The sequence below is a fragment of the Parasteatoda tepidariorum genome, chromosome 9 (genome assembly GCF_982258835.1).
Source record: "Parasteatoda tepidariorum strain Cologne lab strain chromosome 9, Ptep-v5.0, whole genome shotgun sequence".
In the NCBI taxonomy this organism is placed as follows: Eukaryota; Metazoa; Arthropoda; class Arachnida; order Araneae; family Theridiidae; genus Parasteatoda; species Parasteatoda tepidariorum.
Window position 1 is genome coordinate 89,887,170 of NC_141763.1, and position 25,138 is coordinate 89,912,307.

The window sequence follows — 25,138 nt, forward strand, 5'->3', positions numbered from 1 at the left end:
AATTTGGACCCCTTAATGTTAATTTTACTTCTTGCGTATTTCGCCATATCTCGAGAGCGTTTCAAAAGAATCGAAACATTTTTGCATATTATTATATGAAATTCTTTTATCCATTGATAATTCCATACAAAAAAGTATATTTAATAAATATTAATTTTTTTTAAACTTTATTTAATAATAATTTTCATAATAATAATCTTTATAATAATAATTTTTATTTAATAATTCTAAAAAAAATTAATTTTGAATTGTATGGTATACAATTTTTGAAAAATACAACCTTTCAAAAAATACAACTTCGCATTTCAAAATCTAAAATTAATCAAAATGGTTTGAATAGTTTTTGAGGTATCGAATTTTAAAAATACGATTTTTTTTAAAAATTTAACTTCTCAGGAGACTTGGCTTTACACTCACACGCAAGGTTTGGTTCTTTTTCCACACATTGGGTTGTGCACTTAAAAGAATCACTTTAATATTGACCCACAATATGCAATTTATCCACAATTCTATTATGTTGATAAGTTGAAAAATATTGTAAGTTGAACATTTGCATTCTATTTAATTACGCGTCACTATGGTTCAACTCGAAGGGTAATATGGTTTCGTTGCTATTATTCCAATTGATAATGTTGCAGCAAATTTGCACTGTATTATGGTAGAACCGATATAATAGAACCGATGTTTCTAAAGTTTACAGCGCAAAATGGGCCAGGATAGCCTGGTCGGTAGGGTGTTGGTCCTATATCCAAGAAGTCATGAGTTCGACTCCCCGTGTAGTGAATGGTGACCGGTGCACGCTAAACCTGTCGGATCACAAAGTCCTTCAAGTTTCCATGACAAATTAATACCTCTGAGGGTACTGAATTGGAGATTGATTGTTCTCTGGTTCAGATCAAAGTTATGATCTGTGGATGAATGAATGGATCTCCTTTGTGAAACGGGTAGCGACGTGAGTGTGTGGCTACAGATGTCTTCCTATCCATAGATGGCGCCACTGAAAAGCAAAAAACGTACCCTCTGCCTTAAATTCGCTTGGATTCTCTAAGCAGGCTTGCTGGCATTGGCAAGTGGCATTAGAAACAATGACAACAACAGCAGGGCAAAAAATTAAGCTAAAAAGGAAGAATTGAGTATCGTTTGATCTAAGAATTGGATTTTTTTTATCATATTAATAAGCATTAAGGATGAATAGAGAGTTTACTCCTAAATATAATAACTTCAAAGACGTCGATTTTCACGTACGTTTTTAAACCTTCAGACATTGAACTATTATTGTGAAGAACTGGGGTTCGATCCCTGGTTACGGCTTGAAGCCCACCCAGTTTCAGCTCAATGGGTACCAGCTTGTCTGGGAAGTAAAGGTGATCTGTGCGTAGTACTGACCACCTTGCCACAATCATGCATTTGATCTCGAAATACCTTTACGAACCCCTGGCCCACAACGGGCTGCTGCGAGAATGTTTCACTTTTTTACAGTATAGCTGCAATAAGATCATGCATATATTAAGTTAAATATTTAAATCGAAATATCTGTTTTTAGGGAAGTTTTTGAAACATGAAAGCTAGTTATAATTCATTCATCAAGGCGATTACGTAAATGATGGCGTCAAGTAGTTAATAGCCGATAATTAATAATTAGATACAATATTTATCACTGTGATCATTGCTATAAAAGCAAAGAGGCTCAAACTTTATACAGGTTAAGTAATATAATAATTTCTCAATTTATATTAGATTTGAATATTAAATAAGATGAAACATTATTATATAAAAACATACTTACATAATTATATAAATACATACTTACGTAACTGCCTAAATTCATACTTACGTAATCATAAAAGATACTTTCGTAATTTACGCAAATACATACTTACGTAATTATATTAAAAATACTTAAAATATTTCATTAATACATATTTACGCAATTATATAAATGCATATACTTACGTAATCTTATAAATACATACTTACGTGATTACATAAATACTTACTTACGTAATTATACATATACATGCCTACGCAATCATGTAAAAAATCATTAAAATATTTTATTAACGCATATTTACGCAATTATATAAATACATACTTACGTAATCACATAAATATATACTTACTTGATTACAAAATTGCATATTTACATATTTATATAAATACATACTTACGTAATTACATAAATACATGCTTATTTAATTACATAAACGCATAGTTATTGAAATATACGAAAAATACTTACGTTATTAAATCAATACAGGCTTGCAGACTATATAAATACATACTTATACAATATACGAGTTTATAGTATTGTAGAATAACTTCATTTAATTTAAAAAACAATTTCTAAATCCAGCTGCAAATTCTATTAAGTATTCTCCAACTTTAAAAATATGAGCAATAGTTATTACTTAAATGTTTCAATAACTATCTGCGAGCAAATCAATAAGTTTTCTCAACTGTGACTGCCTGATCCAAGAAAAAGAAGCATAAAACTATTTGAAGTGGACCTTTCTTTACATCTGTTCGGACGCGTGATTAGTTTTCGTGAGTATTGTCTAATAAGGGTTGTCGACTTACGCGACAGCTGATCTGTAATTTTATCTTACCCAATATTCTTCTTATTGTGATATTGCTTAGATGTTTATTACTATCCCTTCTCCACCCCTGGTTGCTGACGATCTTCTACCCCCCAAAGATTGTTATGTAATCTTATATGGTCTTCTTTGCAAACCATGCTCGCTCAGTTAAACCCATTTGAAATGGGTTTTAGAGTAAAATCTTAACAATTTAATTCAAATATTAAAATCTTTAAAACTAACGCCTCTTCAAAAATTTAATTTTTGAAGTTATACTTCTTATGCGACTTCCAACAAGGTTGCGTTAAACGTTTATTTCTACATTTTTATTGGCCGGGAAATCACGTGGTAGGATCCAGTTTTCCCTCAATCATTTCCAAATTGTTTTGGTTCTCACTAGCATAAAAGTCATAAAAGTATTGTTTTTCTTTAAATATTTTTTTAGTTTGTTTTGATACACATTTAATAGGATAGTATTTTTTATTTTCAAATTTAGTGGATAACAATTATAAGAAATGAGTGAAAACAATCGCACTGACAATGCGACGAATTTAAGGTTATGTCAAGGTACGTCTCTTGTGAATATCAATTGATTGTTAGGTTTTCACTTCTGAAGTTACATTATGACGCATTCACATACATTATTAATACAAATACATTTTCCAGGGCGAGATGATGAGGCAACCACAAGCACTTCCAATGGTTCAAGAGGGAAAAATGCACAATATTACCGTGATTACAGAGCACGGAAGCGAGCGGAGCAGGAAAAAGAGTCGTTGAATAGAACTAGCGATCCTTCTACGACTGCTGATTCTTCTACAATTAACGTTGCGAAGTTTAACTTCTTCCACGTGGAGGGACTCCACGCACTATTTTTTTTAGTTTAAAATAAGTCAATGAAATAAAACATTTTAAACTGAAATCAATGACTTGCAAGTGAAAAAATTGCATTGAAAATGATCATATTCTGTTTATGATAGCAATTGTTCTTTCCATTCTATTTCGAGTAAGCCAAGTTTGTCAAGTATCAAACCTCTTAAGGGACACATTCTATATTCCTTCACAAATATTTCAATTCTTTCACTGTATATTTCTTACTTAACACAAAGACAGGCATGGAGCCACGTAGAACATTTACAAATTATGCATGGAAGATGCCAGGTACACAAAACAAGAATATATCATTATTACAATTAAATACATAAGCAAATAATAAATCTTAGTTAAGTAAAAGACGTAGACGAGAAAGAATTATATTTCAACAAATTTGATGTGCGATACGGCGCTGTATTTACAAATTAACTGCAAATTATACGCTGTATTTACAAATTAACTGCAAATTATACGCTGTATTTACAAATTAACTGCAAATTATACGCTGTATTTACAAATTAACTGCAAATTATACGCTGTATTTACAAATTAACTGCAAATTATACGCTGTATTTACAAATTAACTGCAAATTATACGCTGTAATTACAAATTACACTTTAATTAACATTATAACTGATGTGGAAAGACTTAGCTCGACTTTAGCTCGCCATTTTGATTATAAACAATCATCTGGTGCTGGCGTCATAGGTCACATGTGTGGGTATCTGGGATCTCCTTCTTCTTGAATTGCAAGTACCCACTTATGCTTTATAAACATTATGTCTCGTATGTATTTTTTCACTAATACATCTTTTATAACTGTCAACAACGTTTTCTTCTGCTCCTCGGGCATGCTTTTTTTCATTATGCTTTATTATTATTATTGCTTGTAAACATGTAAATTTACGCTTTCATGCTAATGACAGCACACTCGCTTGATGCTCTTCAATTCTCTGTTGACAACACGAGGATTTTTTTGTCACCACGGCGTTAGAGAAATACTCATATCTGTTTAAATACTAATATCTTGCGCAGTTTTCGGCATATTTCTCACAAAATTTAGAATGATATTTTTACTATAAAATAAAATAATTTTTTTTAAATATTTCTTTGAATAAAGTAATTTTTTAATAGTAGGTAAGCAAAAATATTTTAATTCTAACATAAAAAATATATGTTTACTCGAACAAAGCACGATATTATGTGTCTGATTTTGAACCTGAAAAGATCGTCTGCACTTAAGGTAAGGCCTTCGATCCATTAAGCTGGAATTTTAATACGTTAAATTCCGTCCATTAGATCAAAAGTTATTCAAGATATTTGCTTTTTTTTATTTTGCTCGCAGTTCTTGTTCATGCGAATTAATTCCTACTTGGACAAAAGCTACGTACAGAACTAATATGGCTTTTAAATGTTAAATGAATAATAAAATGATTTAATTGTATAATATCTGATGAGAAAGATAATGATAAATAAGAAAATGATGAATAACTGTGAATAAGAAAGATCATCATTCATAATTAGGTTTGAGGAAAAAATAATATGATGTGCATGAAGAAATTAATTTAATTTATTGAGTCTAGTAGAACGGATAATTATGTTATAATTCTCCGACATGCTTCATTTTTTTGAAGGTTCAAAAAGGCAAATATACGACATTAAAAATAAGAAGAAAATGAAAGGTAATTACTTTATTCACCAAAAGTAAGAAGTGATTTTCGTGGGAATTAAAAACAGTAAAAGAAAATCAATTTTTTTAAAACTTCTTCTTCTTCTATTTCTTCATCTTTTATTTCTCTAAGATACTAATTAAAGAGCAATCTGAGCTTTTTTTAAAAATCTATTCCAATTTGAGGATTTTTTTTTAGTTGTAAGCATGTTAAGTTGTAAAGTTTCTTAAGACTTTAGTATCAAGACAAAAAAGACATGTTTATTTGAATACATTTTAATTGCCATAAAATTTTAATCAAATTAGATATAATTCTGATTTTAAATTTTAGAGATAACATGACTGATAAATAATATTTTTAAAGCACGATATTTTATTTAAAATGATATTAATTATAAATGATTTTTTCTCAGATAACACGATTTTCAAATTAGCTTAGAAAATCCAAATATTAAGCATGGGAAAAAATTATGGTAAAATTATCGTACAGTATGGTAAAGATATTTCTGATAAAGGAAAAATATTATTCGGGTAATAAAACTATATACGTTTTCTAAACCACACTTATGATTACAGTTTCTCTGAAATTCTGATTTTCAAAATTATAGTTCGTATTAAAAAAAAGTTTTAGTTGAATAAATGATTTTCACGCAATGCTCTACTAAAGTATCATGAAGAATTACAAAATTTTTCCGAATTTACTGAATTTCATCACACACTAAAAAAACCCTGCATATTATTGTTAATTTTACCAAAATCAATATCCAAGCGTCTCTGTAAAAATTACTATGCTTTTTTGTACTTCCATATATATATATATATATATATATATATATATATATATATATATATATATCTTTTTTTTCCGGTTTTTTAATTAACATTTTTTTTTTTTTTTTAAATAAAATGTTGTTTGTTATTTTTTTACTTATTATTTCCCACCCCCTTTTTTTCATATGTCTATAATTTTTCTTTGTTTTATTCTTCCTTTTGAACTTATATATATATATATATATATATATATATATATATATATATATATATATATATATATATATATATATATATATATATATATATATATATATATATATATATATATATATATATATATATATATATATATATATATATATATATATATATATATATATATATATATATATATATATATATATATATATGGAGAAAGCGGGTGTTACAGTATACAGAAGCAGTGATTACATAAAATTGATTGATTCTATATAATTTCTCTGAAGAGAATGTCATTAGTATTGCTATCCAAAAATGTCTAATTGTAATTATCTAGCTCATTATTTTAATGTCCTGTATTGTTAGTTTTGTGCTTAATGTCTATGTGTAATGAGAAAGTTTTTCGTTTACTGAATGTTTCCCTTTATGTATATAATTGATAATAATTTCATGAGACCTTTATCTAACTTTATCTAAATAATAATGCCAGAAATGAGCAATCTTACCTAAATGAGCTACAACAATAATAATACAGATCAAAGAAATATTTATATAAGCGAAAGATGATGTCTGCTTTATTTATAAGGTTTTCGGAATGATTTTTGATTCTACGGAAAATATATTAATTCCATATTATAAAACTTACTATCCTAGAATATGGATTTCGTACTATTCTTTTTGTTGAATGAATTTATTTCTATTTTATTTAATTTTTAAGTTTATCGAAAGTTTACTTGTTTTAATATTTCAACAGGGACTTTAAAATTTCTTAAATGGCTTTTACAATTTAAGCAATTTAAAAACCACATAGTTTTGTTTACTCTTGTTTCGTCTTGTCTAATGTCGATTTACCTTGGAGACGTCATGAGTTCACCACTAATTATCCGTCTAGAGAATGGCACCGATTTTTAAGCGAACAAAATTTGTCGATTTTTATTACCATTTCCATAAAAATAAGCTGTATTCTTTTTCACTGAATTCATCAAAATCTATAATCCTCTCTATCCCCTGAGCAGCGATGGCTCAGGGGATAGTACTACATACCATTATTGTAGGGTAATTTATTTTATCATTCTAAACATTTAGTTTATTATTCCAAATTCGATTTAGCTAATCATTTGCATTCCTTCATAATTTCCAATATCATTCAATTTATAATTCTAAATACAAATCCTATATTTAGCTTATCAATCCTTACATTGCTTAGTTTATAATGCTTAATATCAATTAGTTTATTTTTCCTAGCATTATTTAGTTTATCAACCCTTATATTATTTAGTTTATTGTTTCAAGTTTTATTTAGTTTATCAATCCTAAATTTATTTAATTTCTTATTCCTAGTATTATTCAGTTTATCAATGCTAGAGTTACTTAGTTTATTACTCCTGATATTTTTTAGTTTATCAATCTTAGCAATATATAGCTTATTAATCCAAAAGTAATTTCGTTTATTATTCTTAGTATTAATGCTAAAGTTATTTAATTTAGCAATTCTAAAGTTATTTAGTTTAGCAATTCTAAAGTTATTTAGTTTAGCAATTTGAAAGTTGTTTACATTATTATTCCTACTACTTCTTAGTTTATCAATCTTAACAACACGCAGTTTACCAATTCTAGAGTTATCAAGTTTATTATTCCTAACATTACTTAGTTCATAAAATCTAAAGTTATTTAGTTTATAAATTCTAAAGTTACCGAGTTTATTCTTCCTAGTATTTTTTAATTTATCAATCCTAAAGTTATATATTTTATCTATCCTCATTGTTATTTAGCTTATCATTTCTATTATTACTTAGCTTATCATTTCTAACATTATTTAATTTATCACTTCCAATATTACTTAATTTATCAATCATATTATTTAGTTGATCAAATTTAATATTATTTAGTTTATTTTACCTGAAATAATTTGTTCAACAACCCAGATATTCAGCTTATTAATCTTAATGGTTTGTACACCTATTATTAATCACACAGTTCTGTTTCTTAAACAAAATATCCTAATTAAATATTTATTTTTAGCCAATCAGTTATTCTCATTCCCGTAAAAAAAAATTTCGTGTGTAGGAATTCGGTATAAAATGTCAAATTCAAGTGTCAAGTAATTCAAATATCAAAAGGTCATATGTGTCATAAGGCATTTTCACGTTTGTGCATGAGTTTTTGTTCTATCCTCAATGTAATATAACTTGAGGGGGAGGAACCCTCACGTCCGGGTCACCAATTGAGGGAGAGGAACCCTCTCATATTAAGTTGAAGACAACTATGACAAAAATCAACTAAACATTTATTAACAACTGAAACATAACAAGCTAAAACAGAAACAAAAAATTAAGTAAGACTGTGTGGGATAGAGACTGAGTAAAGTTCGAAGCTTCTTAAATACTGGGGAAGTTCCAAGGTTGCCGATCGTGTGTTTGTCATCCCTTTGATTCTTTTGGCGCCTACGCACCATGCCTGGCGCAACATCATTTTAAAAAGTTTCAAATATTTATAAAGAACTTAATACATTACGAACAGTTTTATTAATTTTAATTTAATTCCTTAAAATTTAAATTTTAATAACAAGTGATAAGTTGCTCCATTATTTTGAGAGCAGACTTTCTACACATTTCTATTAATTTTTGTACATTTAAAAAACTCATTATCCTAATTTAAATGTTTTTTTTTAAATATTTAAAAATGAAACAAAGTTGCTATATTTTACGAAGGCATAAGGTGAAAAATACTTTTTAATTAAAATTGTATTGATGTCTGAACAAGAATTTAATTTTCACTAAAATTATAAAATATTTTCAGAAACTCCACTCAGAATTTATTCAGTCAAACATAAAATTTAATCTTGTTTCTAAATTCAAAAAGATCTATGAAACTGTTTTTTTTTTCCTTTCATTTTAGAGAATTTTTCCAATACAATATTTTCTAAACGCTTTGATCGTTGAGTTTGAATGAATAGATTAATTCACTTCAGTTTGTGACAGAATAAAAAATATAGATTTACGCTTAATTGATTTTTACTTAAAGTTTATTAAATTTTTTCCCTGAAGCCTTCAGCAAATACTTGTCAGATTGTGAAACTTTATTGAAATGGAAATATATTTTTAATAAGTTAAACTCTAATCTAATAAACTACATTAATTAGTAAATATTCTTTTCGTATTGCTTGGAAATCGTAAGGTTTTATTCGTAATTGAAAATAAAAATGCTAAATATAACTTTAGATGGAATTGATTTTAATGTTTTATTAAAATGATAGAGATTTAAGCTTTTAACTTACATTTTTTTTATGAAACAATTTACTACCTTTTCGTAGTTTTAACTGCTAAATAACTGTGGTCCTTATGATCTGAAGAGTCGACTTGTTTAATTTTAAAATTTTCTGCTATTGTTGATATTTGTGTTCTAATTCAATACTTTTTCTTGGAATAACCTTTTGACGCTAATGGGACACTAGGGTCTTATATATATTTTTTTTCGGATGCTCTAATTACAAGCAAAAATATATTTTGGTAATTTTTATTTCCTAACAACAGTTTCATGGTTATTATAAAAGTCTGTTAGATTATCGTAATTATATTTGTACGAAAACAATTGAAAATTTCTTTTTTTGTTTGAAAATTTCTTTTCTCATTCATTATTAGATTAAGATTTACAATGATTGATTTTATGAATGAAATAAATTTTGCAATTCATTGATATATTGATGATTAATTGAATTATTATACAATTGGTTTTGTAAATTGTATAATTGTTTACATTAGATATAAATAACTGAAGTGCACATTTGAAAAATTATTGTTTGGAAGTGAACCGTATTTGGAAGATTTTGCCTTCAACCAGAAAAAGATGTGCTGTGTTTTATAACCTTAAATTCTTAAAGTGCTTAACATAACATGTTTTGGCAAAAATTAATTCGAAATAATGTAAAAATATGTTAAATAAAAAGTCTACTTTAAAAGTGACTGATTTGATCATATCGTGGGCAAAAACAACCATAATTAAATGGATTTTTGCTTTGTTTGCGATTAGATGACTCTTCTACCCAAATTTCAATTTTCTACTTATTTTTTGAACTAAATGATGGAAAGAAGTATGTAAAAAGTAATGAAAAAATATATTTAATAAAATCTCTGTATAGAAAGGTTAATCATTTTCTTCCGAGCAAAAAAGATATTTCTTGTTCAGTAAAATAAAAATTTGCAAATTTCTTTGCGAGTCAATAAAAGAAAATGTATGCTTTATTTTTATTCCTTTGCATTTATAATTCAGTTTCATAGAATAAAATTTTCTACATTTCTTAAAATTTTTTTCTTCTTATTTTTAGTTAACAATTTATTTTTAAGACGTCCTTTTAGTTATAAATTTATAAATATTTCTAATGAAATATATTCTAGAGGGGAAATATAATTTTATGTAAAAATATTAATGCATTTGGCACATTTCTAACAGAAGCTATTTTAAATACTTCTTGCTATAAAAAAAACGAACAAAATTCTTAATGATTCTGTTTTTGGCTATATTCTCTACAAGTTATTTTAAGGAATTCCTTGAACAACTATTTAAAATCCAATAAAAAGTAGTAATGCAAGTATTTCTCAAAAGTGAATGCCATTATAATGGATTAAGTTTAAATCACTTACAATCTTACTCACTGAGAAAAAAGCATTGTCAAAATTACCTGCACATCGTAGAATTTACCGTGTTTCTGGCTCTATGGGAACACCGAAAAATGCTCGGTAGTTTCCACCGAATTGCTTTGGTAATCACTTAAGGTAAAATAAACAATGAAATATGGTTTCATAACGTGTGAAAAAATTTGGTAATTTTATCATGATATCATAGCATGGAATAAAAACCATTTTTTTGATCAAATTTACCTTTCAGTTTTGTATTTTTTGCTTAATGTGGGGTAATAAGAACTATAATTTTACAAACCAGAATTTCTCATAAACTTTTACCATACGAATGGATAAATTGCCAAATGAAGAGTTTAAATACTGTATGTTTTGGTTTTATTACCAAGTCTCTATTGGTTTACTTTTTTAGTTGAAATGTCATTACCATGTTGTAGGGTAATTTTACGAAATTTTTTTTCTCCGAGCACTTTAGCCTGAACTGAGTGCAGGCAGTGTCTGAAACTATCATATGTGAGAGTTTAAAATTAATATTTTATTAACCATGCTGTAAGGTAATTTATTTTACCACAATTTTTTTCCGAAGCACTTTAGCCTGAACTGAGTGCAGCCAGTGTCTGAAGCTATCATAAATCAGAGGTTAAAATAAATATTTTATTAACCATGTTGTAGGGTAATTTTACTAGAATTTTTTCCGAAGCACTTTAGCCTGAACTGAGTGCAGGCAGTGTCTGAAGCTATCATAAATGAGAGGTTAAAATTAATATTTTATTAACCATGCTGTATGGTAATTTATTTTACCACAATTTTTTTCCGGAGCACTTGTAGCCTGAGCTTAGTTCAGGAAATGATTGAAACTATCATAAATGAGGTATAAAAAACTATATTTTATTAAAAGTTTACATTTTTCACCAGGAAAAAATATTCGTGCAAGATAGTCTTTAATTACTTAAATCAATAGTTGCAAGCGAGATTTACTAAATAGAAAATTGCAGCAATTACTTGAAAGCAATTAATTGATGAGTTCTATTCTTTTTTAAATTGTTTTCTGACGATTATCAAGAAACTATTTGTTAGGAAATTTTATCAATTGTTGAAATAATTTGGCCATAAAAATAATTGTTTTGCAATAACTATAATAGTTTCTGTAAACTAAAAGCATTGAAAAGTTTTTGCCATTACATGAAAAAATCCCTTTTTTCATACAAGGATTAAAAGTGTAACAAAAAGAATGAGATTATCAATACTCTTTGCGAATATTTGAAAGATGCAACAAGAACAAAAAGATTATTTCGATTGCGATACTTGGATTTTTTTGATTTTCTTCCATAAGGAACAAAATTAATGTTCTATACATTAAAGATTAGTCAGAATTAATTTAATTAAATTTACTTTAGATAACAGAAGAAATTTAAACTCAATTTGATTTTGTTTATTACAAATATGAAAAAAAATTTCGATAGGTTAATGAAAATAAATGTTCTGTTTCGTAATGACCCGTATTAATATACAATTTTAGAAATTTCTATAAATAAATAAGCAAATAAACTTAAAAATCTATGTTCAATAGAGATCTTAATATTAATATTTATGTGACAAAAATGTTTCGTAATTTAACTATTATCTAATTAGTTATATTTTATAACCGTCTTTGAACAGCCGGTCACAGTTAGGGTTTACGACTAGTAATGTTCAACTCCGTAGCCTTATAATTTTCAACGCAATGCAGAAGGCAGAGGAACCTCTAGATCAAGTATTGGGGGAATTTGCTTTCTTGGAGGACTTTTTGATTAAACCAATCTGCATTTGCGTTACATGAAGAGACAAACTACTAAAACCTCCCACGGTCAGCCTGACGGTAAGGGGGACTCTAACCCATTATAAATCTACCTTTGAGGATATTTTACGTCAGCACTGTGGTCGGACCAAGTCGGGTGTAGAATTCGTATCGACCAGCCATTGCTGGGATTAGAATCCGGAATCCCATTGGAAGGCGTGAAGAATTTAATAACTGTTGCTAACTTATAGTGACCGCAGTTTTACACAAATAGTCAAATAAACTGGTTTTTGATGGATTTTTAAACCCCCTGTTGCTCTTTTCCGGTCATTAATAGCAATAAGTGCCGACCAGGTGAGCGAGTGGTTAGCGTGTCTGACTGCGGAGCCATTGGCCGCGGGTTCGAATCCTGCTCAGGGCATGGATGTTTCTTTCTCTCTCTGTCATCTATGTCCTTTCTCCTTTGTGTGAATGTGACCCTTCCTATAAACGGGTTTGTGGTTGTGTGACGTGGGTGACGCTGCTCCACCGCCGTGGCTTCGACACAGGTGCCCACTGGGTAATGAGAAAAGAGTATCAGTTCTGGCATTCCTGTGACCAGTGGGACAATCCCCAAGTGCCCGCCATTAAAAAAAAAATATATATATATATGGGTCATTCTCACGAAAACTGTCATTTTTCAGTTCATAAAATCCCAAAAAAGTAAAGTGAATGAAAAGCTCTGAAACTTTTTATATTAATAGAAATATGTAATGGCATTATAAAGAAAGTGAATATCCTATAAATTACACTTAATATTTAAATAAATTATTTTTTAAATAATTAATTCATAATTAATTAATTTATAATAATTAATAATTAATTAATTAATTTAATAAATTAATTTGTTAATTTTTTAATTTATTTTTCAAATTAATTAATAAGTAAATTAATTATTTTCACTATTTAAAAAGTGAGGGAATGACACTAATAGTGAGGGAATGATATTTTATTTTAATACATGTTTTTATCTAAGTTACATCTACCTAAAATTTGAAAATGATAACATACTAAGTATATCTAATATTTATTATAATTTAGTCTTATATATTTAATAGTTTTTACAGGTTTGGGAAATAAAATTGGCTGGCACGATTGAACAAAAAAAAATTTGTACACATCTTGAATCATTCCCTCACTTCAGCGTCATTCCCTCACTTTATACACTAGTGAGGGAATGACGAATTCAATAAAATTTAAAAATAACAGTTAGGCCTAATTAATTCTGAATCACATACAATTATATTCATACAAGAAAGCAACATATAATTATCCACTTTCTCGATGAAGTTGTATTTTATTTTACTCTAAAAAATGACATGAGGGAATGACAAATGTAAAAAATTTTACCTGGTTAGATTCATTCAAATTTATTCCACAGCAAAGCTTCTTTAAGTTGAAGATGGAAACATACTGCAATTTTGTTCTATGATGCCAGTTGTTAACGTCTGAAGTTTTTATTAAAATATTTTTATTCTAAGAAGATTGCGGGTGATAAGAACATTGTTGTGAGGGAATGACGCGAAACACTGGGGACAAAGTTTAAAATAGTGCTGTGTTAATATTTTTATCAGAAATTAAATTTAAAATTGATTTTCTGAATTCTATATTTCAGTATTCTGAAATAAAAAACACGAATTTGTAAAAAAAAAAAAAAAATTATTTCAGAAACAATTTTTTTCTTTTTTTAAATCAGCAGTGGGGACAAGTGAGGGAATGACATATTGGTATATTTTAATTACCTAAAATGAATAAAAAATAAAAATTGATAATTTTATTTTTATTCTTTTGTTAGCTTGCATTCTGAAGGACATTTTCCCTGAATTTTTTTTTCGTAAGCTGTAAAACAAACATAAAATATACTGGGGACATGAAAATGACTGTTTTTGTGACAATGACCCATATATAGCAATAAGTAAACTTTAAGAATTTTTCAGCATGATTACTATAATTTGCGTTCTTAGACCTGGAATTTTTTTTTGTTTGCTTCTTAGATGATAAATTTTTTACAAATCTTCTTACGTACAAGGTGCAAAATAAAGGACGGAAATATCTTATGATCTAATGATTGGATATTCACATACTAAGATGCTTGTTATTTTAAGTACGTTAATGGTTTTAAAGATTATTAAATTCCTGATAATTCTCAATCGCAGTACTGAAATATTTCTTTTCCTTTTTCTTTGGTAATATCTTATTTCGAATCTTACTCTTTTCTCAAAATGGTCTTATCTTTCAAAAGCAGCAGTTAGCTTTCCTTTACCCACCCCAACTAATAGTTGAGTCAAGCTTTTCTCTTATTAATGTATTCCATGTTTATGTTCAATGTTATTAGTTTATTCAGGTAAGAGTAGTAAATTGAAATTTGGATTGAAGAATCAACTAATCGCTAGCAAAACAAACAACCATTTAATTATGGTTGTTTGTTTTGCCCACGATATAATGATTTTTTTACGAAATTTAAATCACAACTTCATTTTGCAGGTACGCTGAAACATTTTATCCCTTTTAAAGTAGAATTTCAATTAAACATATTTTCATATTTTTACATCATTTTGTCAAAATAAGTTAAAAATGTTATATTTAGCATTTTAAGAGTTTACGGTTATGAAACACGACATAAAACACCGGAGTCTTTTTCTGGTTTAGGGTAAAATCTATCAAACACGACTCACTTCTCGCAGTTATTTAGATCTAATATAAAAAATTATACATCATAGAAATTTCTTTAATTTACAAAATCAACTACTTAAAAGTTTTTTAAACATCCATGAAATAAATGTTTTTTGAACTACTTTTTTTTAAATTTCATATTTCAGAACAAATTTAATTATGACAATAATATAACATATGTTTTTTAGTGACTGTTAAACTGTACTTTTATAGTTAATACATATACATATACAGTCAAACCTCGATATCTCGAACTTGAAGGGAGGGGAGAAAAAATTCGAGATGCCGAAAATTCGAATTATCGAAAATTGCATGTTATCGATGGTAGAATAAAGAAAAATGCTCTTTACATACCTTATTTACTATTCCATATTTATTCTAAAAAAACTTTTTACACTTTCATTTAAAAAAAGATTCCATTGTTGTTTGCTTTAGAGATGTGTAAGAAAGTTTGTCTATAACATTTTCTAAGTGGACTATATCTTTAATGCCTCTTCTGACATATTCGGCTGCCTCTCAATAAATCTGCTTACAGTGTCCACTGCAGAAAGTGCTTGTTTGTTATTAACATTTGGCGGTAAATCTTCGATTTCCTCATCCTCTTCCGATAGTTCACAAGAAGCTTTCGTTTGAGCGATGATATCATTGTCATCCCAGTGACCACACACTGCTACTGCATCATCTACGTTTACAAAGTCATGAAATTCCATGTCATCAAGTTTCATGAATCCAGTCAATCTGTCCCAATCATTTTCGGTGAAGTTTTCAACAGAATTAATGATATTGATTGTTTGACTACTTTCGTGATCTTTAATGCATCCAGCGTTCTTGAAGCCATTCATTATCGTAGAGGAAGACTCATCATTCCATGCCACTGAGGTCTTTATGACCATTTTTTTTAAAAAAGTGTATCATTATGTGAATTGGTTTTCCATTCTTAAAATTTTTTGGAATATTTTTTTTATTTTCAGGAAAAAAATCTACACTATTTATGAAAAAAAAAATTCAAGTTATCGAGAGATTAAGAAAAAAAAATTCGTGAAATCAAGTTTTTTTTAACATTGAGTGTATAGGAAATTTGAAGGGAATTCTGTTTTCTTCGAGATAACGAAAAATTCGTGAAATCGAGGTTCGAGTTAGCGAGGTTCGACTATATATATATATATATATATATATATATATATATATATATATATATATATATATATATATATATATATATATTTATATATTTATATATAAGTTCAAAATGAAGAATAAAACAAAGAAAAATTATAGACATATGATATTTTTTTTTTTTTTTAAATAAAATATTGTTTGTTGTTTTTTTTTTTTTTTTACTTATTATTTCCCACCCCCTTTTTTTCATATGTCTATAATTTTTCTTTGTTTTATTCTTCATTTTGAACTTATCTAATGAGTGCTGTTTACTTGCAGCTTAAGCGCAATAAATGTTACTTATTGTTTTTCTTTACTTTCTTAGTGTTTTCTTGTATTTATTTATTTATTATATATATATATATATATATATATATATATATATATATATATATATATATATATATATATATATATATATATATATATATATATATATATATATATATATATATATATATATATATATATATATATATATATATATATATATATATATATATATATATATATATATATATATATATATATATATATAAAATAGAAATGTCAGCTACTTTTTTTGCTGAAATTCTAGTATTTTTCGATTTTCCATAGAGTTAACAATAGAGTACCTGGTTCGACTTTTTCTAGAAAAGAAATAATTTATAAAATAAGTTATACATCTATGACTTTTCAAGGATAATATATTACATACAACTAAGAAAATATATATCTTGGTTAAATCAGACATTTTTCTAGGTCGAACAGTTCAGCTCCAACCGGCATTCGAAGCTTAGCTGCTCGGTGTTACTCCACTTTACCATACATACATATATATGTATAATGTTTACCATTGAATTTTCAACAACTATAATTTTATTATTTTTATTTTAGTGCAATACAACATGACGTGATATATATATATATATATAAAACATTCATATCAAAACATGAAATGCATGCAAAAAAATGGTCTCGAGGAATATTCACCACGATGAGAATCTCGTGGGATGAAGTTAAAATTTTACAAATCATGCACTTTGTTACAGTTTTATCATTTAAAAACAAGGGTTTATAATTTTTTTCCCCTGTTAGTACACCTTTACAGAGTAAATGTGTGCGTAAAAATAAAATTGTATTTACCTTTATGGGTTGGAGTTCGTAATTACAACGAAAAATTATAAGAAAAGTAAGGAATTTGATTAAAGCATCTTTATCGACAGTTAAGAGGAATATAAATATGACATTATTTATTTGGGTCTAGTGGACAATTAATATGTAGTGAGTATTTTTTGGGCCAACATAAATGTTGAGTAACTTCTGGGTTATTCGATATGTGGCTCATTTTCTGCGACAATCCTTTTGTGCCTTTCTTTGGACCTGCATGGCATACTTCCTGGACAAATACATATGTGATGTATTTTCCCGAGCGATATATATGTGGCGATTTTTTTGGAGCCAATCTATATAGAGCCTGTTTTCTGGGTCAATATTTATGTAGCGTGTACTTTCAGGACCAATGTATATGTGTTTGTTTTCTAGGTTTAATGAATATGTGGCGTATTTTTGGACCAATCTTTGCGTGGTATGCTTTCTGGACTAATCTTTGTGTGGCATGCTTTCTGGACTAATCTTTGCGTGGCATGCTTTCTAGACCAATCTTTGCGTGGTATGCTTTCTGGACTAATCTTTGAGTGGCATGCTTTCTGGACCAATTTATTTATTTTTTTCATTATTTTCTGGACCATTTAATATATATGTCGCGAGTACTTTTTGGACTAACATAAATATTGTGTAATTGCGTGATTAATTGAAATATAGCTTATTTTCTACTTTAATCTTTTTGTACATCTTTTTGGACTTGTATATATATATGCCATGTTTCCTGGACAAATACATGTTTTCTAGAGCAATTTGTATGTGGCGTATTATTTGAGCCAATCCATTTTGGCACTAATTTTGCAACTGCGTACACATCATAGCCAAGCGGACTAATCTGTCAGTCTCATGACTGGCGGAACTGGGGTTCGCATCCCAGTATTGACACCGCAATATTTGCTCCATCCCCTTCAACACACGAAGAATTTCTAGTGTCCGGCACTCTCCAATGCCCATTACCTTACGAAAAGCCGAGCTCTTATGTCTAGTTAAATATTTTTTGTGTGCGTTTTTGCAAAATGCTAGTTGTAAATGGTTAAAAAACTGTATAGTTTTGTATTCATGGTTTTATAACCTTTCTAATTGTAAATGATTTCAAAACAATAAAAGTAAAAAATGTTCTTTACCGTAAACTTTACGGTTAATCGGATGGACAGACAGTTGCCAGTTATTTAACCATAATTTTAGAATGAAAATTCTAACAGCGTACGGGAAATTTTCTGTACTGATATATTGATAGTTTCACTTTATTTTGCAAACAATTTATGGAGAGGGTTTATTTAAATGTTACAGTCGTACATTCTGGACATGACCTGACGTGTTTGCTTGTACAATAGGAATGTGAAGGTGGATGAATTAAAAGATGACAGTCATGCATTCAGGTTTTGTTCGAATGTCCTTTCTCGTAGGGAGTTCTTGGAGTCTTAAAACTGCTCTTGAAGAAGAAGCTTTGCATCTTCCTGTCGTATCGCTCAAAGGGTTGCCATCCGAATGAGACAGATATGTTCCAGAAGTTTGAGACATCCCTCTGGTGCGGCAGGTGTATCTTTGGTTTGGAGTGCGGCGTAAGACGGAGCGCATGTAAGCCTTCCGCAATGCTGTCTGAACCTGTGGAATAAGAATATTTAGGTAAAGAATCTTAGGTATTTAAGAATATTTAGGTAAATATTTAAGTCGTTAAATACAACTTTCTTTAGACATCTAAGAATTTTGATAGATTGAGAAATATTTCTGGAACTAGTTAAAAACTAAATAATGTCGCGAAGTCGTCATCTGCAATGTAGATCACGCGTTTACTGTTTATGGTAGGGTCTTCTGCCCAAGAAACTAACTAAAAAGCTAAAATGCATTCGAAGCAATCTACACCTAAATCTGTCTGGGTATAACTCGCGATTAGAAACCTGATTAGAGAGCTTCATGTTTCCCACAAAACTATATATCTTAATAAAAACAAGTTGATATCAAAATAGGGAAGAGTAACAACCAGCATTCAAAACTGTTTGTTGTTTCTTATGACCCTTGGACAAGCCAAGAATGCCAGCCATTGGCCTTTGCCAATTAAGTCTGTAATGTGTGCCCTTCGTTTCCAAGAGAGCACCGTAAGGGTAAAAGTACGTCTTAGCTCAGAACTTCCCGGATGGATGGCAGCATCACTCTTTCGTGAGGCCACTTCAAAAATTTTGACGTAGATCTGATTTGGAAGGGAATTTTCGGCAGATCCCTGAACAAATGGTAATTCTCAGGAATCGTCCACAGGACTTTCAATTTTACAGATTTAACAAGTAAGTAAATTGCGTGTACTCTGTAGGTCTTAGAGTGAAGTTGAGAATCAAACACCGGCATTTATGGACCGGAGTCCGACATTCTAGCTACTGGGCTACTACGGCCATTACATTCAAACCTCTGACATGTAGGTTATATATTTAGTCATATGTAGGCTACTCTACATTTAATCTACACGTGTTAATTTGGATAAAACTTTCACGTAAACGTTTGGATAAATGCTGAAAAAGAGGTTACTTTTTATTGGCTTAAAAATTTTTGATCGATAAAAAGATCTAAAAGGATATTCGAGAGCACTTAAATCACTGGCAAAAAGTTTTTTGAGTTTGACTAGAGAGTTTAATTTACAGTCATAAAATCAGATTATGCCAAAAACAAATTTCCGTGTAATACTTTTATTTAATTTTGATGTAATATTACTTAGTAATTAGCTTTGACTGTAAAAAAGAGTTTCTCAAAATTAAGCAAGCTTCGGACAAAATAGCTTCGAAACAAATTTAGTCGAATTTGGAAGCCCCCATGTATTTATTATAAAGTTTAGTGACATGCTCGATATTGAAACAGCAACTACTGTTTTATTTTGTGTCATCAATTTTGTGCATCTTACTAAAACCCATGTATTAATTGCTGAGCACAGTGACAAGTACAAAATTGAATTGATCCAGAAGACAAGGAAAGTCTTGGATCAGTACCCCCAGAGGTATTGATTTGTTATGGGAACATGGAGGACTTTTGCGACACGACAGATTTACCGTGCGTTAGTCACCATTTACTACACGGGAAGTCTTCGGCTTACGGGGATCGAACCAACGAGCTCTTGGACATGGGCCCAGTGCCCTACCAACCAGGCTATCCCTGCCCAGCCGACCCGCGAAGCGGGTTTGCGGCTTTTCGCGGCCCCCGCGTAACCCAACCTACCCTTTGGAAAAAAAAGAACAAAGGAAAAAAAATGCATTGAGGAAAAAAAAAGTCCTGGTGAAAAAACACCTCATTATCTATTACATAAATAAAACGCCAGATTCTATTCAAGCCATTATGAATTTAATGTAATTAAATAATTCTTCGAATATAATTAGATATTTTTTTAAGCAGTCAATTAATATTCTAGTTTTAATTTGAAATAGACTGAAAGGAACTTTTAATACATTATATATTTTTAATGCCGTTATATAATATATAATAGCTTTATTATAAATGAAATATCAATTAAATAAATTAACTGTCTCTCAGTGACTTTTGATAAGAGTAAAATTGATAGAGTGTTTCAATTTAATAAAACTTTAAAAAAAAATAACGAGTTAAGAACAATTATTTGTAAATTGTAATTATGTCACAATACAATAGGTGTAATTATTGAAATTTAGGGCAATATTAGAATTGCTTAAGAGTTCTAATTTTATTCCATAGCATGAACCAGGGGAAAATTCTTTTCAGTACACTTTCATTTAATCCTTATGTTTTAATTATATTTTCTAAAAAATATTCAACTTCATTCGAATAAATATTTAATTGCATTCGGCTTTACGACACGAATTTAATCGGTTGTTAAATTCATAGGATTACTAATGAGGTGCTACTTTTCTGGTGCTTTTTTTTCCTGTGCCGTTTTTTTTCGTTCAATTTTGTAACGGCTGCTTTGAATCAACATTTATAATCTTTTTTTTATATTATAATTCAAATTAGGTTTGTAATCCAATTTTCTTCTCTTAATTTTCATTCATTTCGTTAGCTTTAATTTTTCTTTCTTATATTAAATTAAATCTAAGAAACAATAACAATTTGAAACATTTGAGAAACAATAATTCGAAAATATTAGCATTCCCCCCCCCCCAAATATTAAATTTATAATGTTTGCAAATTACTCTTTCATTGAGATACGCATTCTTATCTTTCTCAGAATGATAAAGTAATATCAGAATGATAAGGTATGTATGAAAATGATAAGGCACTATATTTACGTCACACTAAAGCTGCACGATAGGCTATATTATTTTATTTTATTACTGCGTTGGATAACTGACCAATTTTGAGTTTACAGCTGCCAGTGTTCAACAACGTTGCCTTGTAATTTTGAACCCAATACAGAAGACAAAGGAACTCCAGGATCAAGTATCGGAAGAAATTTTGTCTTCGGGGAGAACTTTTTGACGGAACTAATCCGCATTTGCGTTACCTAGAGAGGAAAACCATGAAAAACCACAGCCTAGCGGACAAGGGACTTAGCCTACTATACTTAACCTTACCGGCCTAGGGACTCTAAACCATGATCCGTCTACCACTGAGGATATTTTATGTCAGCACTGAGGTCGGAACGAGTGGGGTTCGGAATTCGAATCAACCAGCCGTCGCCGGGATTCGAACTCGCTTACTTAATTGGGAAGCTAGCTCTCTATCCCCTGAGTCACCACGGCACACGTTGGGCTATTGGAGACTGTCAAGGAAACATCCCTGAGGATGATAGGAAGATTCTGTTACAATTCAGAGGGGACTGTTCCTCCTCTTGGGTAACCTGACGACCTGCGCGTGAAGTCGAGAACTTTATGGTAGAACAGTTTAACCAGTTCTGATAAAGTGCACCCTCGGTCCCTATGCAAGTTGATCAAAGTGGTGACCCACCCGCTTACTAGCCGCAGCTCAAGTTCGGCATCCTACTGGGAACAGAGTCTCTGCAATCAATCCACAGTGGGACATATGAACGATGTATCATAGCAATTTTTAGATCCTAATTCTGTTCTAATTCAATTTTTTTTAAAATCTAAATTTAAAGCAAAAATAGTGCATTTTAAAAATTATTTGTACTTCTGTGTACTTACATCATTGTTCATGAAACAATAAAGAACAGATACAAACAGACCCTATAAAAATAGGAAGAAAAAAAAATTAAAATCTATCTTATGCAAATAAGTAAAGATAATTATTTGCTATGTATTGGGTAAAAACTGTGTTTATTTGGTAAAAAAGAGAAAACAAATTTACACAGGCTTACCTTCATAATCAATTTCAATAAAATTACAAACACATCAGATTTGGCAAAAATCAGGATTTTTCAAAAATGAATAAATAAATACATAAATAAAAAATTAAATAAAACGAAATAAAATGAAAATAATCGAATTTATCTTGAATGAAATTGAATTTTTTTTATTTAAATCACAATTTTTTTTCTACCTTTACCGACTAAAACATCTAATAAAGTGTATTAATAATTATCATTTTTTTAAAGAAACAATACAAGTGCAATTTCTTACTAAAATAGTTGATACTATTTAAATATTAAAAACTAATCATTGAATAGATAAAATCAAAATTATGTTTCTTAAGCTCAGCTTGCTAATGAATGTTAAAAATTGTTAGATGATTTGTCAGTTAAATATCTAATGAACAGTAAATTAGTTTAGTTCAGAAAATATAACTAAAGAAAGTTAATCTGGGTAGAAAAAGTCTTGACATACACAGACTATATATCAAGCAAGTTTTAAAAACACTGCATTTAAATAAACATAAAAAAATAAACAAGTACAACTGAAATATGTTTTATGCATACATTGCAATTTTATATACATATCCTTTTCTTAGTAAGAAATCTTCATAATCAATGAAATTAGAATTTAAAAAAAAACACCCCTAAATAATGTCCTTTTTAATTATAGTGTATAAGAAATATTTGTTTCCTAAATTAATATTTTTAGAAAAAAATCAGTTTATATAAATATTTAAAAAAAAATTACTTTTATTTAAATTAGTGTTTTTTTTAAATAAAATCATGAAAGGGCATGCAAAAAAATGACTTAATTTACATTCATATTTTTTTCATTACTTCTTAGTCAGAAATTAATATTGAAATCAGACAGTTACGAAAATCACCCTTTAAAAAATGTATTTAACAAGGAATTATTTATATTTATAATAATGTTTTTTTAAAAAATTAACTTTATTTAAATTAACGGGATTTAAAGTTGATTTAAATCAATGATTTAAAAAAAAAGTCAAGTGATTTAAATTGGGGCATTAATCAATGATTTTTTAAGAAAAATCAGGTGATTTAAATTGGGGCTTTAATCTATGAGTTTTGAAAAAAAAAATTAGGTGATTTAAATTAGGGTTTTAATCAGAGTTATCATGATTTAAATCAAGTGATTTAAATCATGATAACTATGATGCGAATTATAAATTTTGGAAGTGCTTACCTGTGTTGATTTGACGAAAGCATTAAAAATCATGTAAGCATCTTCTAGTTTTCCGTTGTCTTTCGGATTAACACAAAATATCAAATGTGGTATACCGAGTAGAGGAAAAAGTAGTGCAGTGGCTTTGATTGCTTTCCTGTGTCAAGCAGAAATTAAAATAAAATTGAGTTAATTCAAAATTCATTCAAATATGAAATGATAAAAAAAAAACAAATCAAACAACTAAATTAGTAATTTTGGTGCTGCGTTTCTCAGAATTTCTGGCCAGAGAATAGTAAATTTTTAATTTTGATATTTTTTTCAGGTTTCACATACCTGGAATTACCCTGGATTGACGTCCAAATGAGGTGAGCACGCAATCAAACCCAAAATAACACCCATTTTGCCAATTAGTAGAAAAAAATAAAACGACGTATTTAGTCAATTTTTTGTCGAAATGTACAAGTTTAAAAATATTACATGTAATAAGAGGTAGCATAAAAGTTGCGACATACTTCTAGGAGAGTTTGGGTTCATCATCTGGATTAAAACTTCATAGGAACCTTTGCTAGGAAATGTTCTCCTACGCCACTAGGGGCTCTTCCCCTATTATGAACTGTTTCTTCATGTACTTCTGAACAGGTCATACTAAGGAAGCAGTAGAGGCTACCCGTCACTTGAACTCCTTTTCTTTGGTAGCTATTTGCCAAATGTTGATAAAAAAAAATTTTCTTCTCTTAAATATTAATTTGAGATCTATAATGTGGGAATTTTCTTCTTCGTTTTATACAAGAGCTCTAAAAATATACATTGAGGAGTTCAGTTTCAGAATAAACCGTGTGTTCTAAATTGGTTCCGCAGTGCTCTGATCGTTAAGACACGGGTCCCAACAGATCACCGAAGTCAAGCCTCACTGGCTGTTGTCAGTGTGCGGGTGAGTGACCACTTGGATCAGTCTGCGTAGGGACCGAGGGTGTGCTGTATCGATCCTCGTTAATATGTCCGGTTACCGAAGCTGGGGATCCTTCCCCTCTGCAGTAAATCAAAATTGTGATGATATGTCTTCCGATCATCCTCAGGGATGTTCTCCACACCATCGCCAATAGCCCATTGTGCAGCTCTAGTGCGACGTAAATGAACTACAACTATTGTAAATTGTGTGTCTGTCTGCTGTAAA

General features: G+C 29.2%; 1 protein-coding gene across 2 annotated transcripts in view; it reads right to left on the reverse strand.

The window, feature by feature from the left end:
* Positions 1–18,728: 18,728 nt before the first annotated feature.
* The window catches only part of LOC107454414 (corticotropin-releasing hormone receptor 1), a 165,244-nt gene continuing 158,834 nt past the window's right edge, over positions 18,729–25,138 (reverse strand). For both annotated transcript variants that reach the window (XM_087152327.1, XM_087152328.1), the window contains 3 exons: positions 23,983–24,118; positions 22,609–22,650; positions 18,729–19,120 (listed from right to left, as the gene is read on the reverse strand). In XM_087152327.1, the coding sequence (XP_087008453.1) occupies positions 18,869–19,120; positions 22,609–22,650; positions 23,983–24,118 (430 nt within the window). In that variant the 3' untranslated portion in view covers positions 18,729–18,868. The remainder of the gene's footprint in view (positions 19,121–22,608; positions 22,651–23,982; positions 24,119–25,138) is intronic.